The sequence below is a fragment of the Meriones unguiculatus genome, chromosome 12 (genome assembly GCF_030254825.1).
Source record: "Meriones unguiculatus strain TT.TT164.6M chromosome 12, Bangor_MerUng_6.1, whole genome shotgun sequence".
Classification (NCBI taxonomy): Eukaryota; Metazoa; Chordata; class Mammalia; order Rodentia; family Muridae; genus Meriones; species Meriones unguiculatus.
The window spans coordinates 36680053-36697939 of NC_083360.1; the positions used below are offsets into that span (position 1 = coordinate 36680053).

Consider the following 17887-nt stretch of genomic DNA (forward strand, 5'->3'; position numbering starts at 1 on the left):
CTCTTGGCAGATGCAGCAGGCTAATTCCATCGCAACCGAGGCCAGGACAGCGTGTACTCTCTTAGCTAGGCAGCATCACAGGGGCCTTCTCAGGACCACTCCTGACAGGTAGAAAGAAGGGCTGCCTGCTTCCTACCTCCCAGTCCACAGGCCTCCTGCAAGATAAGGAGTCACTAAAAACAATGGGTGAAAACCAAGAAGACAGGTCGCCATGACGTTCAAAGCAGAACCCTTCAAGGAGCAAAGGGAAACTTTACATTCATCTAATGACAAGTCAAAGAGAAAGTGTTGCTGTGTGTACTTTCAGTGAGATAAAAGCATGGCGTATGTCAGAGGTGAATGTTCTGGCATTGTTGGATCATTTGCAAAGCTACCCTGGGACACTGGTACTGACACTGAAGCCGACTCGGGTACCTTAGGTCAGGAATCCAAGCCCTAAAAGTAAATGTTACTGATCCTAAAGGTTGCTACTACAGAAGAGCACAGGGATTGTCTATCTTTTGTTTTGTTTTTGTTTGGTTTTTTGTTTGTTTGTTTGCTTGCTTGCTTCTCAAGACAGGAATTCTCTGTGTAGCCCTGGCTGACCTGGAACTCGCTTTGTAGAGCAGGCTGGCCTAAAACTCTGCCTGCTCTGCCTCCTGAGCGCTGGGACTAAAGGCGTGGCCACAGTCAGACAGGATTTTCTATCTTAAGGAAAACAAATGAGAATGCACTTCTACCCTGTAGGTGAGAGAGGTCCCCAAGGAGGGCATAGCCTGTTCTAAGAGATCACTGTAGCTGATCAGACCAAGTCCAAGAGGAATTCGAAGGTCTTACCTGGTCCAGGCGGACTTGCACAGAGCAGGGAATCACCACCTTAAAAGGGAAAAGAAACATGAGCAAGAAGTTCTCAGGCAGCAAACAAAGCAGCAAAAGCCATTCCTGGATGCTGAGGCTGTGTAACAAGAACTGGAGTCAACACAATCCACGTCCTGTAACCCTGAGGAAGTTTGGGTCCTTTTTGGGAATTTCAGAAAAAAAGAAAAAGAAAAGAGAGAGAGAGAGATACCCATCCAAATTAAATAAATAAATCCGCACATCACTCATAAAAACACAAGTTCACCTTGAGTTTCAAGCAACCAGTGTATGCCCAGAGAGTCCTTCCTCACAAGGGAACATGAGAAGTAGAGCCCAGGGTGGTTTTAAACCGCCCACAGTCTACACATCAGGGATGTGTCTTCTCTGAAAAACAGGCTGCTTTTCTCTAGAACTATCTCTGCATGTGGAACTGAAAACTAGTATAAATGTACTTATTCCCGTCAGCACATAAGAGAGTGGAAAGGACTTCCCTTGGACTTTCCCACATCAACTCATTAAGCATTTAGGGAAAAGCAGTGAAGCATCAGTGAAACCCCATGCTAAGGGGGCAGCTGTGAAGGCTACAAAAAAATTGCTAACACAGAGATTGCTGTGTCCTGAGTTAAAAGTCCCTCTGTGCGTCAAGATGTTCGACTTGCTTCTTGTTTGTCTGGGAGGCTGCTGAGGACCTTGCTCCCATGACCTGCAGCACTCCCTAGCTTTCTCCCTCAGACTCTGGCAAACTGGAAAGGAAGGAGACATTCAGGAGGTATGACCAGTCACTGTAGTTTCCAGTTTGGAGCAGTAGGCAGCAGTATGACCTTGGTCCCTGCTATGGACACTAATTACATGCCTCTTGCTTATCTTATCTAGAACGTTTCTCAAGAACTATGTGACACACGGCCATTCATCTCTATGTGACACACCATTATTTGACCCAGGATCCTGACGCATAGTCTTGGCAGAGACAGGGGTCCTCTGTCTTTGCAGTCACCCTTCCCTCTAACTACATCCTCATTGCTTCTGCACTCATACAGCAACTGGCAGGCAGAAACATGTATTTTAAATCTGTGCGTCCTCAGCTCCTGATGCATACACTGAATTTTGATGGGTGGGTGGGGAAAGAGGCCCATGAATAACTGTAAGGTGATAACTAGCCCATGGCTTTGGACACACAGGAAGCTGGTGCTAGCACCTTAAGGGCTGGTGATGGCACTGGACGAGGGAAATGCATGGTTAATAGAAAGTCATGATTCACTTCATTCCAGCAAGCCTCCACAGGGTCACACAGGCATCCTGGTGACTCGTGATATAGTCACGCTTAAGGAATGAATGAGGAATCGGTCTCTGCCTTTAGGATGTCACCTGTATTCCACAACACATCAATCAGGAAGCAGAAATGGCCTACCAGGACACAAAAAGACACAGAGGCACACTGAATGTATAACACTAAGTTGAAGCAACCAGCCTGAAGATGCTACCTGCTCATGAGTCCAACTATGCAGTCTAGAAAATGTAAAGTTATAGAAAGAGTAAAATATTAGTGGTTATCAGGGGCTGGGGGAAGAGATGAGTAAGAGGAAAAACAATGTTGAAACAGTTGAACTGTTCTAACTGGTACTGTCATGATGGGAAGGAACATATCACTAACCAGAGTCCAAACTCACAGGATGAACAACACCCCAATGAACCCCCTATGTAAAGTATAGGATTATGGACTTTGGTTAATAATGTATCAATGCTGACTTATCAAGTATTATGCATTATATGGATTGTAAATATACCAAACAAATGCCTAATTTTCTATAAATTCAAAACTATTCTAAATATAAAGTTTATCCATATTTTTCAAGTAATTGAGTAGAAGCACGTGTGGGAGGAATTCCTACGCCATACCAAACAGAAACTCAAATTTAAAAACAGCAGGTAACAGCTGGGCAGAGGCACATGACTTTAATCCAAGAACTCGAGCTAGGGGCAGGCGAATCTGTCAGTCTGAAGACAGCCTGGTCCACAGAGTTCAGCCCAGGCAAGGATACATAGTGAGATCGTATCTAAAAATCAGAGGGGGAGGGTCCTCTGTATCCCACATCTCCTATAAGCAGGCGGTGTGTAGGCTGCAGCCCCAAGGCCTGCAAAAGAGACATAAGCTCTGCGATCAGAGGCTACTCAAGTCCTGGACAGACCATCTACAATCAAGAAAACACATAAAGATATATCCTTCCAATGTAGGTATGACTGGGTATCAGGTCAAGAGACACCTGGATGTAACCAGTATTTCCAGTTTACTTCTCATTTAGAATGAGGACAGCAACTGACCGCAGCTAGAACACGCTGCCTCTCTCAGGTTGCTTGCGTTCTTGGTTCCTGCCAGTCAACTTGGCACTAAGAACCGTGGGCACCCCAAAGTACTGTGATTAGACCCTGTGGCTGTGTCTGTGGGCCTGTGGGTTCCACTGTCTAGAAAGCTGGACACAGCTTCTCCACACTTCTTTCTACTCACTGGAGCCCACAAAGCTCTGGGGCTCATTGTCACTACTGTTCTTGGCCCTGTGACCTGCAGACCCACCCGCCCTACCTTCCAACCTCATCTCCTGAGGATGAAGAGCCAGGAGACATAGCAAGGGCAGGAAGCTGTCCAGCCGATAGGAGGGTCACTCACTGTCAATCTGCAATCCAGATTGGGAGGGCACCTCATCATATCTGCCATTCCTCATCTTCAGGTTCAATTCTGATCTAACACTCTGGTCCTCTAACGCTTTGCAAGAAACTGGGGGAAACACTGTGGCTCTGGGACATTTCCAGTCTCAAGATATCCATCTAAGGCCACAAGCTGGACTGAAAACTGAGTAGCAGACACCAATTCAGGGCACTGGGAACAAGGGCCCTCCCAGTGCCAATCCATGCTCTGGTATGGTCCTACGGCTGTTGCTCTGAGCTGAGGCAGCTCCTTCTGTGTATGGTTCCATGGTGTGCACATACCATCTAGATAGAGCATAGCACCATGAAGGCTGAACAAGATGCAGTGGAGACTGGAGGACTGCAGGCTCAAAGCCAAGAATCAGGACACGCCTTCACGAGCCCACGAATGTGCAGGCTCAAGCCAGCTCCATAAACATGTCCTACAAGGCAAAACTGTCTGCAGGTCTTTGTCCTGAACCCTACCAACAGAGAAGGCCAGCACATCCTTCCCTGTGCACGGAAAGTTGAATCAAGAAGGACTGCCAGAGGTTGAACCTCATAAGACGGAAGACCAGCTGGGTCCCAGTTGCCTTCCCTCTTCCTGACAGATGCACCCATTGGGGTCAGGGGGACTAAAGGCGGCAGCAAAGGGGCAAGGCTGGCAGCTACAGAAAACCCCACGAGAGGGCTATAAGCCCTGAGCTATGAGCAATAGATCTTGGGACTCATGTCCTTCTCCTGACCTGACCAGGGCCCCTCAAAGAGACCTTCCTAAGAGGCATTTTATGGCTTTCCCTTGGCTTTGTCTGTAGCCTAATCTGTGGTTACCAAGGGCAACCACAAACAAACAAGGCTTTGCCCAACCCACACCTGGCTATGTGGGTGCCTGGAGCCTGCTGATGCTGATAACCTTGTCTCCAAGCCAGCAGGTCATCAAGGCGGAAGCAGAAGGGGCAAAAGACCTTCTACACAGTATGACTGTGTCCCAGAAGTGAGCAAGTAAATTGTGAATGAACGGAAGTGTGTGTATTTTTTTTGCACTTTATTTAAATTTTTATTATAAAGAACTTGCAAATAAAAACATCACATAGCAAAATTAACCAGATCCAAAGTCTATACGTCTCAGTGGACTTCTACACAGTTAGAATAGCTAGTGATATTTTATAATCTTTTTTTAAATTTTTTATTAATTATACTTTATTCACTTTGTATCCCCACCCCCGTAGCTCTCTTCCTCCTCCCCTCCCAACCCTTCCCTTCCTCCCCCTTCTGCATGCATGCCCCTCCCCAAGTCCACTGATAGAGGAGATAGATCTTCTTTTTCTTCCTTCTGATCCTAGTCTATTAGGTCTCATCTCAGGAGTGGCTGCATTGTCTTCCTCTGTGGCCTGGTAAGGCTGTTCCCCTCTCAGGGGGAGGTGATCAAAGAGCAGGCCAATCAGATTATGTCAGAGGCAGTCCCTGTTCCTATTACTATGGAACCCACTTGGACACTGATAACCTAGAACCCCTGCACAAATGTAGCCCATGGCCATTCAGTGTGTGTATTTTAAATGCAGGGACCGGGAGGAAGGTGGGGGTGGGCTCTGTGGTACAGAGCTTGCCTAGAATGTGTGATCCCCAAATTTGGCCTTGTTTTCTTTGAGAAATATGTGAGTTGGTGTGGCAACCTGTGTGTGGCTAGAAGTCTAACGGTCCTGCGACTGAGTGTGTGGCTGTGGATATGTACATGTGTGTATGAGTGTATACATGCCTGCCTTGTGTGAATATGTGAGTGTGAGGGTGTGTCTTCTAAGTGTCAGAATGTATGCATGTCTGTCTGCGAGTGTGTCAATATGTGCTTCTATGAGTGTGCCCACAGTCCTGTCACCCTGAACCAGGGGTAAAGGCAGAGCTCTGACCAACAAGTGAGTCTACATTGAAAAGGAAAGCTTCAGCCACAGCCAGCTGCCTCTGCCCCATCACCATGGCCATTAGGAGTCTCTGGTGGGAGAAGAGGACCAGTTCCACTGTGAATACCATTCGGGATATCAAAGTTCCCAGAGAAAGAAAAGACAACCCAATCCATGGTTTGTAGACTGTCTTCTTTCTCATTCACACAATTAAACCACGAACTCAACCCTTGTTGTCATGTTCAATTAAACCTCATTTTGGCCAAGCTATGTTTATTTTTCTACCAATGTCTCTAACAGACAGACACATGGTTGTAACCACTACATGCTACTACATGGAATAAAGGTTAAGTTTGCATTCAACCTTTTGTAAATCATCAAAAATTCCAATACCATTGGGTCCCATGAACAAGCTTCCTACAACGTCACAGAAGCCTGGAAGAAGAATGGATAGACGTGTCCTCAGGTTTCCAGCCTGTTTCTGCAACTACAGTGGAAGCCTGGGTGCTTGCTCACTCTACTGGCCTCTTTTCTTGAATGCTATCCAGATAAATCTGCCCATAGGAGGACTCTTTCAAGCAGGCATCAGATATGCATGCACTGAGATCTGGAAAGGAGAATCAAGCCAGCAACATCAGTCATTCAAAGGCACACAGGGGCTGGGGGAGCAGTTTGTCAGAGCTAACAGTGCACCAAGCTCCATTTGCCCTCCAGCACCAAAACAAATGGATCAATAAACAAACACACATAACTTCTAATAAATTCACCCACAACCTTTCAGGAACAAGACAAAGAAGTAGAGGAGGAAGGTGGGCCACCAGCCACCTCTGTACGTGGATGGGAGGAAAATCAACTTACTGCACAAACGAAAAGCCACGGTGGTACTCAAGTTACGTAAAATTCCTTTAATCAGAATAATGAGCCTCGGGATAAGCTACATAAAATTAGAGGCAACATTTACTTCAGCTTTGACACCATGCCAGAACAGAGACAATTTCCTACCAAATCAAGAGAGTAGGCAAGAGATATCTTGGCATCCTGGGCTTGGGAGAAAGAAACTAAGAGACATGTCAGTGGCTGGCCACTGAGACCCACAGTGCTATGGGGGGTCACGTCACCTCTCATCTCTGTTGAGAGCAGCATCAAGGCAGAGAATTTTTCCGAGAAGTATTTTTTATATCACTTTGCAGTTTTTACAGCTTTTGGTAAATATTGCTGACCAATGACCAGGCCCATTGTGTGGGCTTAAGAAAAGGTGAGTTGTTCGAAGAGTGATAAGGAAGATTATCACTCACTACATATGAAGAAGGCAAATCAAGAAAAAAGTTCATCATCCCCTGACACTGTGGCTGGGGCCACAGTGAAGCGCCATAGACTGAGGATTAAACAGAGGCTTTATTACATCCCAGGAGGCCAACTGCACACTCAGAACGAGGTGTGGTTAGGGCTGTTTCCTTCTTCTTGGCTTATGAAGTTGTCCTCTCCTCAAGCCCACACATGGTCATGCACCTCCCTACCTGTAGTTTATAGTCTTCATAGGAGGACAAAGGTTACAGGGATTAGAATCCACTCTAGTTGCCTTTATTTGAACACAGCCATGTCCTAGCATCCAGAGTCAGACGCCAGCACATGAACTTGAGGGAACGTGGTTCAGACTAATGGTTAGCAAAGGTCTCAGAGAACCAAAGCATTCTCCGAACACCAGTCAGGGCTGGGCCCCCAAGCAGCAACAAGTCTCCTCATTCAAGGCTGCTTCTGGAACAGCTCCAGGTCCTGAGGCCAGGGCCAGTGGGTGTCAAGGTCAGGCTCCCCAAAGAGCTTGCAAGAACAAGGGATCCTTGGGGGAAAGGGCATGAAATGCAGGCAGCAGAGACTTTATTAACCTTTCCAGGGATGACAGCCCTCTCTACCTTTGCTCCTGGGACCTCTTTGCTAGGCATGACCCTGGAATCCCTAATTAGGCTCACATTCCTCAGGAAGCCCTGTCATCCACTAAGTGCCAAAGCCCAATTTAGCTTGCTCTAATCCCCATGAGAAACAAGCCAGCAGGGCAGACGCAATTAAACCCCAGGCTGCCTGCCATAGACAAGGCACCACCACAGAAGAAAAGGTGGTGGAATTACTGGAATTGGCGTTTTCTGGTTCCCTTAAAGGTAACAGGGCTAGAGAAGATTATGCCTCTGGCATAGTTATCAGCAAGTTCACCCAGGCATTCTCTCAGCTCTGAGTTCAGCTGGCCTGAGCCTGCCTCAGCTCTTAAGGCCTCCCTGTTCTTCTCTCTCCACCTCTGTGTTTTTTGAGTTTTAGGAGAAGGGGCTGAGGTAGGGCAGCTTGGGTCTTCTTACACGTCAGGCAAAACACAAAGGGCTTGTAGGAGAACGCAACAGCAATGAAATACCACGACACTGTTCTGCATCCTCTACACTCCCAAAACGGGCCCCAGATCAGAAGTCAAATGTGAGTCTATTGTTGGAAGGAGATTCCGAGAATTCTCAAAGCCCGTGAAGGGTGGCCTCTCCCAGGACACCCTGAACCCAAGGTCCAATGAGGACCCCAGGACAGATCTGGGTCAGGTCTGTCTGAAATTCCACGGCAGGATGGAAGAACAAGGCCTACATGCTGGCTCTCAGGCACCCAGGCCCACGGGTCCATCCTAGATTCCCATCATCAGGCAACACCAGGGCCCGTGCCTATAAACTCTTGAGCCAACACTTACCAGATTCCTTTGTCTCCTAAACGGAAAAACAAAAGATTTCATGGCAGTGGATAAAATGCTTTCTAAAGAACCAGAAGAAAAAGCTAATGAATCCAGCTGCATCAGAAGATTAATTCCTTTATAGCCATTCTCCTCTCTTAAAATGCCCAAGAACAAGTTGTGATTGCTTCAAAATATGTAGACCCATTTCCGTAGCAAAATCCAGGTCTGAGACAAACGGCCCTATTTCCCCATGTGCCTAGCAATCAGAGTTAAAAATAAGGAACACTGGCATTACTAACTAATGTTTAACTTTTAGCTAGTTAGAAAAGGCAGCCATGACAAGCACAGTGCTTCACGGCTTTACTCCCAGTGCTTGGGAGGCAGCAACAGAACTCTTGTCAAGTCTAGGCTAGGCTGAACCACTTACTTAGTTAGCAATTAAGTAACTAACTAAGTACTTAATTGGGGGGGGAAGAGGGCAAATTAGCTCTGTGACAAAGAACCCTGCACTATTTTCGTAGTGCCCTCACTTGTGTAAGTCTGTATCCCAGAGATAATGGCATCACACGGGGTCTTTGCAAAGTCAGTCAATCCCCCATCAGCGAAAATGAAGAGATGACTCAGCCAATAAGAGCACTGGTTGCTTTTGGAGAGGATCGGGGTTCAGTTCCCAGAACCCACATAAAGCCTCAAAACCACCTGTAACTCCAGTTTCAGGGGATTTGACGGCCTCATCTGGCTTCCTCAGGCACTGCACATACCCAATATACACACTTGCAGGCAAGCACACACACAAAGTAAACATGAATAAATCTTTTTTTTTTTTTTTTTTTTTTTTTTTTTAAGCGGCAGCATCTATCTGTTTCCCTTGAATCTGATACATTTCTGGTTGACCCTGTGGCCTGTCATGACCAATGAAATAATGTAGTTTAAAAACCTCTTCTTCCTCCTCCTCTTTTTCCTCCTCTTGGTCTTCCTTCTTGTCTTGGGGAAGTGTGAGGGTTACACTCACTCTGAAACCCAAGCTCGGCTCAAAATCACAGCAATCCTCCTGCCTCAACCTCCTAATTGCTAGGAACATAGGAGCGTGCAAACATGACCATCTACGTATGGTAGAACTTTGGAACCTCGGCCTCAAGGGGCTGCAACTGTTGTCTCTACCCACAAGCCCATCCGTGGATGCAACCAGCTGCCATGCTGAAAGGAAGCCGAAGTTCAGGACAGACAGGCCTACAAAAGAGCACACACTGGACCACGCAGGCTCCTGTAAACCCCTGGAAAACACCATGACCGTGTCCAGAACCTTCTGACCAGCCTTGCACTCACCTTGCCCCTCCCCCACAACATGCCTCCCTTTGTCCGGCGGCAGGCATACTCACAGACCTCTCATTTCTTTCCACAACTATAAATAAAACAATTTGTTAAGTCTACCCTTCCCACTCCAAGACAGAGAAAGCATCCTGCTGGCAGAGAACTGGGGCTCTGGGTGTGCTCCTTCCGGCCTCTTAAAAGTGCAGCTGTAACCCCTCAACCAGGTACAACTGACATCGCAACTGCTATGTTCAGGAGCCATGAAAAGAGAGACACAAACAGGCTACCCCAATCCCAGGACAAAGTACACTGTATACAGGAGATTCACATACAAATATCCTGACCCCGGACACCCTTTCTCCTCACAAAGGAAAGCTCAAAGGAAGAATCGCTGTTTCCAAAGGCTTGAGAGTGAGGAACCTTTGCAGCCTCCACAAGGAACGTTTGTGTATTCCCCCCCATACTGGCTTCACACTCACCAGACTGATCACCAGAAAAGGGGCCTCCCATAAGTAAAGATCTGAGGCCCAATCAAGCTGCAGGTCACATGAGCTAATGTCCCCTCCTGCTTCTGCCATAGCCATGGAGAATCTGAGATTTCCATTTAAAACCATCACGCAGGCTCATCTGGTCAAGTAGTTGATGGCCAATGACCAGTTGCTAATGGTATGGAAAATGTGTCCAACACCACCAAAAGGACCAAGCTCTCACAAATACAAGGCTTTCCACCGTGAAGGGGGTCCCTTGAAGCCAGCATCTTAAGATAGGAATAGGTGTAATAGGATTCTTCCTATTACACCTCCAATTCTTCTTGAGTGGACTCAACCTCCTGTCATTAATTAACTCATTTGTCCACAAACTCACCATTCACAATAATTAATCAAATACCGTATTTCAACTATTAGAAAGAACTTGTACTATTAAAGCAGGATACTAAAGTGTGCTCGGTGGTGCATGTCTATAATCCCAGCAGTAAGGAAGCAGAAGCAGGCAGATCTCTGTGAGTTAGAATCCAGCATGGTCCAGAGAAACACTTAAAAGAAATGCTCATCCTCATTAGCCATCAGGGAAATGCAAATCAAAACGATCCTGAGATATCACCTTACACCCATCAGAATGGCCAAGATGAAAAACTCAAGTGACAACACATGCTGGAGAGGTTGTGGAGAAAGGAGAACCCTCCTCCACTGCTGGTGGGAATATAAACTGGTACAACCACTCTGGAAATCTATCTGGCACTTTCTAAGACAATTAGGAATAGTGCTTCCTCAAGACCCAGCTATACCACTGCTAGGTATATACCCAAAGTTTGCTCAAGTACACAAAAGGGATACTTGCTCAACCATGTTTATAGCAGCTTTATTTGTAATAGCCAGAACCTGGAAACAACCCAGATGTCCATCAACGGAGGAATGGGTACAGAAATTGTGATATTTTTACACAATGGAATACTACTCAGCAATCAAAAAGGAGGAAATCATGAAATTTGCAGGCAAATGATGGGATCTAGAAAAGATCATTCTAAGTGAAATATCCCAGAAGGAAAAAGAAAAACACGGTATATACTCACTTATATAGACCTATAAGATATGATAAACATAATAAAATCTATACACCTAAAACAGATAATCAAGACAGCGGACATGGGATAAGATGATCAAGACAGATGGGATGTACATTGAATGTATGACAGGAGTCTACTGAGCGCATCTGAAAGACTCTAACTAGCAGTGTTTTCAAAGCAAAGACTCATAACCAAACCTTTGGCAGAGTACAGGGAATCATAAGAAAAGAAGGGGAGTTAGTCTGATGGGGAAAGGATAGGAGCTCCACAAGGACCAAATATATCTGGGCACAGGGTCTTTTCTGAGACTGACATTCAACCAAGGACCATGTATGGATATAACCTAGAACCTCCACTCAGATGTAGCCTGTGGTAGCTCACTAACCAATTGGTTTCCCAAAGTGAGGGGAACAAGGACTATTTCTAACAGGAACTCAATGACTGGTTCTTTGGTCTCCCCACCCCCAAGGGAGGAGCAGTCCTGTTAGGCCACAGAGGAGGGCTTTGCAGCCAGTCCTGAAGATACCTGATAAAACAGGATCGGATGAATGGGGAGGAGGCCCCCCCCATCAGTGGACTTGGAAAGGGGCACAGTGGAGATGAGGGAGAAAGGGAAGGAGGGAGGGAGGGACTGGGAGGGAATGAGGGATCGGGACACGCCTGGGATACAGAGTTAATAAAATGTAACTGATAAAAATAAAATAAAATTAAATAAAAAAAAAAAAAAAAAAAGAATCCAGCCTAGTCTACAGAGCTAGTTCCAGCACAGCCAAGGCTACAGAAACTGTGTCTCGGGGGGTGGGGGGGACAAAAAAACAAAACAACAACAAAAAAGGCTAGAGACTGAAGGAAATTTTCTTTCAACACAATTTTTTCTGCAAAGTGTCCAAGATTAAGGCAATATAAAATAAACAAACAATAATAAGTAATAACAGCACAATGGTTAAGAGCACATACTGCTCTTAGAGAAGATCAGAGTTCAGTTTCAGCACCCACCGTCCAGCTACTGCCTCTTACTTCAGCTCCACAGGATCCAAGGCCCTCCCCTGGCCTCTTGCCACCTGTACTCACATACACAAGTACACATAATGAAAAATAAAATGTCTTATAAAAATTAAAGTAAAATTAACCATATTTTTATACCAAATTAGTTAAATCTTCATTCCACATACACATAAACAACTTCACACCATCTGCCATCAACCTACCGTCTAGCACTAACCATCCACCAGTGTTCACACAACCTTGTCAATGTCATCACTCTGTATCCAGGACATCACACCATAAAAGATTACCCACAAGCCCCACCTCTGTCCCACCTGATCAGTACTCCAGTCCCAGCTGTTCCCGGTTAAAGGCACCCACAATGGGGCTGGAGATGGACCACAGTGCCAGACACTGGGTCTAAGCTCAGCACTGCAAGACCAATGATAAACAGCATGCCCGTCACATCTCTTCTCCTGATGCCACTCAGAAACACCTTCAAGGGCAGGCCAAGAGCACCAGGCCTCCAAAGGATGAAACTATCCCCCAATGCTTTTTAAATGCAAAAGAAGGAAATCTACAGTAAGACTGGAATTTCAGAATTTGCCCTACATTCTGCATTCCATTCATTCAGCTCTCCCAGCCTTCCTTGCAGCCCAGCAAGTTATTTATTGCTCCTATGATCCTGTAAGCAAGGGGATGTTTATAGAGTAATGGGAGGGCTAAAACCTGGGATCCTCTGTATCCTGGCTCCACCCACCCACTGGTTCAGAAAGTCTTGGGGATCACAGGTGAGCCTGGAAACACAGAAAAATGAGTTCTGTCAGCTGCCCCTGAGATAGAGAGAAGGAAGCTCAGGGGCTATTTTTGTGCTCAAAGGAACAAGGGGGGTGGCCACTTCCTGAATCCCGGTCTAAATTTAATAGCTACATTTTACAGAAGCGGCAGAGCCTTTGGTTGTAAACAGAAGCTTGATTTCGCAAGTTAAAGGTTTGAGGACTGGTGTGTGTACTCATTTGGACCCTGCTGCTAAAAAGAGAAGTGGTGGTAGTGGTGTGTGTGTGGGGGGGGGGGGGGGGGTCTTTTAGAAAATCTCACTAGAAGTGATTGGAGGGAGAAGAATATAGCAGCAGCTGGACCAAAAACCTCTATATGGAATACAGCCCATCTCACGGAAGGTCACCCTAGCGACCATCGGAAAGTGGCCCTAAGCACACACAGTCATGGCCAACAAGCTGGCAGCCCACAGGCACACATGTCAACAGCACAGGATATCGTTGCAGGAAGGGGGGTACAGGAGGCAAAGCAAAGCATTTGGAATTCTTATGGGGATGGGCACACACACACACACACACATACACACACAGAGAGAGAGAGAGAGAGAGAGAGAGAGAGAGAGAGAGAGAGTCTGGCTGTCCTGCCAAGGAAGGACAGGGAAGTTCTCTTAGGGTAGAAGGTGCTCAAAATACCTCTCACAGCCTACACATTAGGCTCTGGAAGACAATACTAGGAAGAGCCTCTACTCAGGGATGGAGCAAAGGCCCCTGACTGGACCAGGGCTATATTCCCTAGGCTGTTAGGACATCTCTGAGATGTGCTTCCTTGGGGAGCACATTGATAATTCTACAGTATCTCAAATGTGTACAAACAGTATCCTGGTCGCTTCCTGACTGTGTGTTCCTCGTCCTGTGTCTGGCCTGGGAAGACCTCTACACAAACTAGAGGTGAAGGAAAGTGAGGATAGATAAGTCACCACAAGTGGACTTCTCACTTGTAAAGAGGATGAGTGGAATTTGGGAAGAGAAGGAACAAGAGTTGTCTCTGACCTACGAGATGCCATGGGCCTAAGAGTAAGGGGGACATCCATAAGCATGGCGAAAGCAGGAACAAGGGAGACATTCTTGGTAGGTCAAATTCCAAAATTAAACAGTGTCCCCAAAAAAGGGGTGAAAGACAGCAAGAAGAGCGTCAGGGAAAAAAACTGTTGAAAGAGAGGTTTGCTAAGATAAGAATCTTCCAGAAAGAAGCCAGGCACACCCACATAGGAAAGCCAGTGTCAGCAGGAAGACACTGGGAGAGGCATATGGCAGGAGACACTGTTCCTAAGGCCGGAAAGCTGGAGAGAGGGGAAGAAGAGCTAGATGTGACTGCTAGAATTTTCCAAACTGATAATGAGCACAGGTAGCTAGCTGATGATACAGGAGGCATATTTCTATTATAGAAGCCAGCCAATGTCACCCATCAGCCCTCTGCACCCAAAAGCGGCAAAGCTTCACTATGCAAGCCTAATCATGCCTGCAGAGAAAAGGCAGATACCAGGGACCACACAGCAGTATCACCAATAAGTAGGGTTGGTTGGCCTGGAAAACTAGGATGCTGGCTGGTCCCTGGAAGAATAGAGACATTCACACATATGGTGGGGACAGACAGACAGACAGACACACACACACACACACACACACACATAGACGCCTCTGAAAGAAGTTGGCAGAGGCCTACTCTTCAAGAACTTGCAAAAATAAAATAAAATAAAATAAAAAAACTCCAGCCCACGCACAGGTGAGGAGCCTAAATCCAGGCAGTCACCCTGGCTGCAACCAACGGACCAGGATCACTAAAGCCTTACTGGAAACAAAACTAGGGCTGGGCCAACAAACAGCGCAGGATCCTGTGGGTCAGGCAGAAGGGCAGCAGACCAAGTGGGCAGTCCCACGGCTGGCCTCACAAGCCTGAGGTGCCATAGCCCAAGTGGCACTAACCAGGGTCTTTGATTCCAGTCACCAAAAACACCCACTGACTAAGCCCTCTAAATGAGGTAAGAACTGAGAAAGCACGCTGCCCTTTCCTCTAGAGGGTCAGGAGAGAGCTTCTGCAGAAGCCCATAGCCTGGGGCTAGCAAGGTGGCTGAAGTCCTTTTCCACAAGCCCCCTAGGGAAGGTGTTGTTGCCTTCCTTTCACAGAAGACCTCACCAACACAAGGTAGTTATTATAAACCAGGCCCAGGTTTTTTTTTATATAAGTCTTAAATTTTTTGAGACTGCTTCAGATAGCAACACATGGGAATTCCCATTTTACAGTTCTGTTCTCAACAACAACAACAAAAAAACGGCCAGGCCAAAAGAAATTCAGGTACTGAAAAGATATAGCCAGAAGACAGAAAAAATATTCACCAAGTATCTGTGTTTAAGGGACAGGTGCTCACAAATAGCTGACCTTGAGTTCTATCCCCCTATGCTAACCCAAGACCTCCAAGACCCAATGTCCCATCCTGTTTGGTGGGATCCCAGGGCAAGTGGCCTTGTGTGAGTTATTCTCATCACAAAAATGGCATCTGTTTTGATATCCCCAGTGCCTTTCTTCACTGGTAACAACCTATCTGAGGGAGGTCAGGTGTCATCTAAACTGGCCTTCCCCACCTGCCCAGTCACTACCACATTGATCTCAACTAAGAGACACAGTTGTTTGAATTTGTCAACCTGTAAGGGTCAGCAGACCTTCTTCCTCAGGCTGGACACTGTTGAGAAACACAGGGATGGAACATAGAAGCAGGTTTCCCAGGGAATCTTACCAATTCTAACTCAAAGCAAAGTGACCTCACTGACAGCTGCCCATGATCTCAAGGCCCCATCAAGGAAAGCGGCCTCTCACTTCAAAGGTTCTAAGAGTTCTCAAGGTACACAGGTCTGACCCAAACTCTGTGAAGGACACAAGGGACCCATGTTAACCCCATGCCAGACTTCCGGCTTCCTGCATTCAAGCAACCATAGCTAATAACAGATTACAGCCAAACAATGAAATGAAAGGACAAACTGGACCAGATTCACTCCAGAGATGTATCTAGGTCTATTCTATTTGTTACCACAAATATGGACTGACTTTTGAAGACTCAAAGGGGTCGTTTCTAAAATCCTGGTGTTCATTTAAAACAAATGCAGTATCTCAAAAGAGTATTACATAGGCCTGCACCATTTCACAATGAGGACTCACTCTGAGAAGCTTGTGGTGACGCAGGACCGTCACTGTGTAAATACCATATAGTGCTCTTGCACAACCCGGACCACTACACTATCAGCGGATGACGCAAGCCAGTGGACCACCATCAGGCATGCAACCCACTGTTGACTGAAGCATCATTACAAGGTGCACACCTATAATAATTCCCTTTTAGCCTATTGTTAGGGTAAGGAAAGTAATCCTCCACAAACATAGCTCAAACACAGAACCTTGCTGAAGAGCAAACATGTCACCACAAAGTGACATTTACACTGCTAACTACACAAGACAATATGGTCCTTCCTGCCAATCTGGCCACACATCACAGCCAGCTTCAAAGCCCTTGGTTAGCCAGTGCAGTGACTCACATCTGTAATTCTAGCACTTAGGAAGTTGAAGTAGGGGAACTGGAATAAATTTGAGGCCAGGCTGGGCTACATAATGAGTTTCATTCCAGCCTGAGCTAAAAAGGAAGACCCTGTCACTAAAGAAACAATAAAACAAAACAAAACAGCGCTGGTTTCTCTTCCATAAGCCGAAGAAGTCCCTGGCACCATTCAACAAAGCTCCAAAATTCCACAGTCAATGGCCTTGTTTAGGGCTCAGATTAGATGGAGTATAAAAACATGAATTTCTACACACAGGGCAAGGGTTGGTTGCTTATTAAGAGTTTACACTTGGATTCTGACGGTGAAGCCCAGTAAGGCTTCCCTAGTAGGCAGGCCATCACCATATCCTAAACCTAAGAAGAGCCCTCCCAGTCAGGAAGAAAGCCTGTGGGGTTTGGTGTAGTGCTATGCATTCAAATGCTGATTTCAGTGCCTAGTTACTATTCTGCCCTGGGCATTGTTAATAATGCTGAACTATCTCCTACAATCACTTGATGAGAAGGAATGCTCCCCATTATCACTGATTGCTTGATTAAAAGGCCCGTTCCTGGGCAGGGCAGAGGAAAGAGATAGGCGTAGCTAAGGTTCCCTGGCTTAGGGCACAGGAGAATCAAGAGAAGAAGAAAGAGAGGAAGAGGAGGAAGGACGGAAACACCAGGATGGGTTAACATGGAAAGAACCATGCGGGCTGGGAGAAAGGACTCCAAGAATAGCACGGAAAGAAACATCAGGATGAAAAACTGTAAGAAAGTATTTATAAGACTATGGATGGACAGTAGCACAGATAAGAATTTAAGGCAGACGGAATGGGATGGAGGCTGGCAGATAACGGGAGGTAGCTTGGGAGGTAATATCTACCACGCCCAAGGTGAAATAAGGCAAAACTCAAATCAAACAGGTATCTGTGTTTTATCTCATTGTGACAGTGGGTTAGGTAACACTGCCATATTAATTATAGGGCAGATAATAAACATTATTAGCCCAATACATTTTATTTAACACAACAAAAGCCCCCAGCTCTCAACACTTCAATGAATTTACTCACCAAAATTGGTCCAAGTAAGCCTGTAAGGATAGCCGCCCTGGAAAGGGGAACACACGGGAAAGACAAAAGTGTCTCCCAGAGGGCAAAGTTTAAAGCTGTTTACGGCTTTTCCCACACCAATGATAATTTGGAGCAAGCAAGATATGAATGGATAAATAAACTACAGTCATCCAGACAGTAGAGACACCACTGATGCTAAAAGAAACTAAACTCCACAACCATGAAAAGATGTAAAATGTGAACTGTGGGAGGAAGAAACCAATCTGAGCAGTTTTCCTGCTGTAGGGTTCTACTTGTGTGACATTCTGGAAAAGCCAACACTATGGAGTCAACAAAATGACTGGTGGTCTTCAGAAGCTGGGAGGAAGAAAACAAGTGAGATTCTGAAGGCAGGGTAAATACTCTATAGGACACGCATACCGTACTTTACATTTGTCCAAACTCGTAGAATGTAAGTCTAGGTTTAAATATGCAATGTCTCAAACGCCATGT

The 17887-nt window shown here is 46.1% G+C and overlaps 1 protein-coding gene across 5 annotated transcripts in view; it reads right to left on the reverse strand.

Annotated features, from left to right (window-relative positions):
• The window catches only part of Tns3 (tensin 3), a 230275-nt gene that overhangs the window by 146469 nt on the left and 65919 nt on the right, over positions 1 to 17887 (reverse strand). For 4 of the 5 annotated variants that reach the window (XM_060365654.1, XM_060365658.1, XM_060365656.1 and 1 more), the window contains exon 4: positions 817 to 855. The exons of the other annotated variant lie outside the window; for it this stretch is intronic. In XM_060365654.1, coding sequence (XP_060221637.1) covers positions 817 to 855 — 39 coding nt within the window. The remainder of the gene's footprint in view (positions 1 to 816; positions 856 to 17887) is intronic. 5 annotated transcript variants of the gene reach the window in all.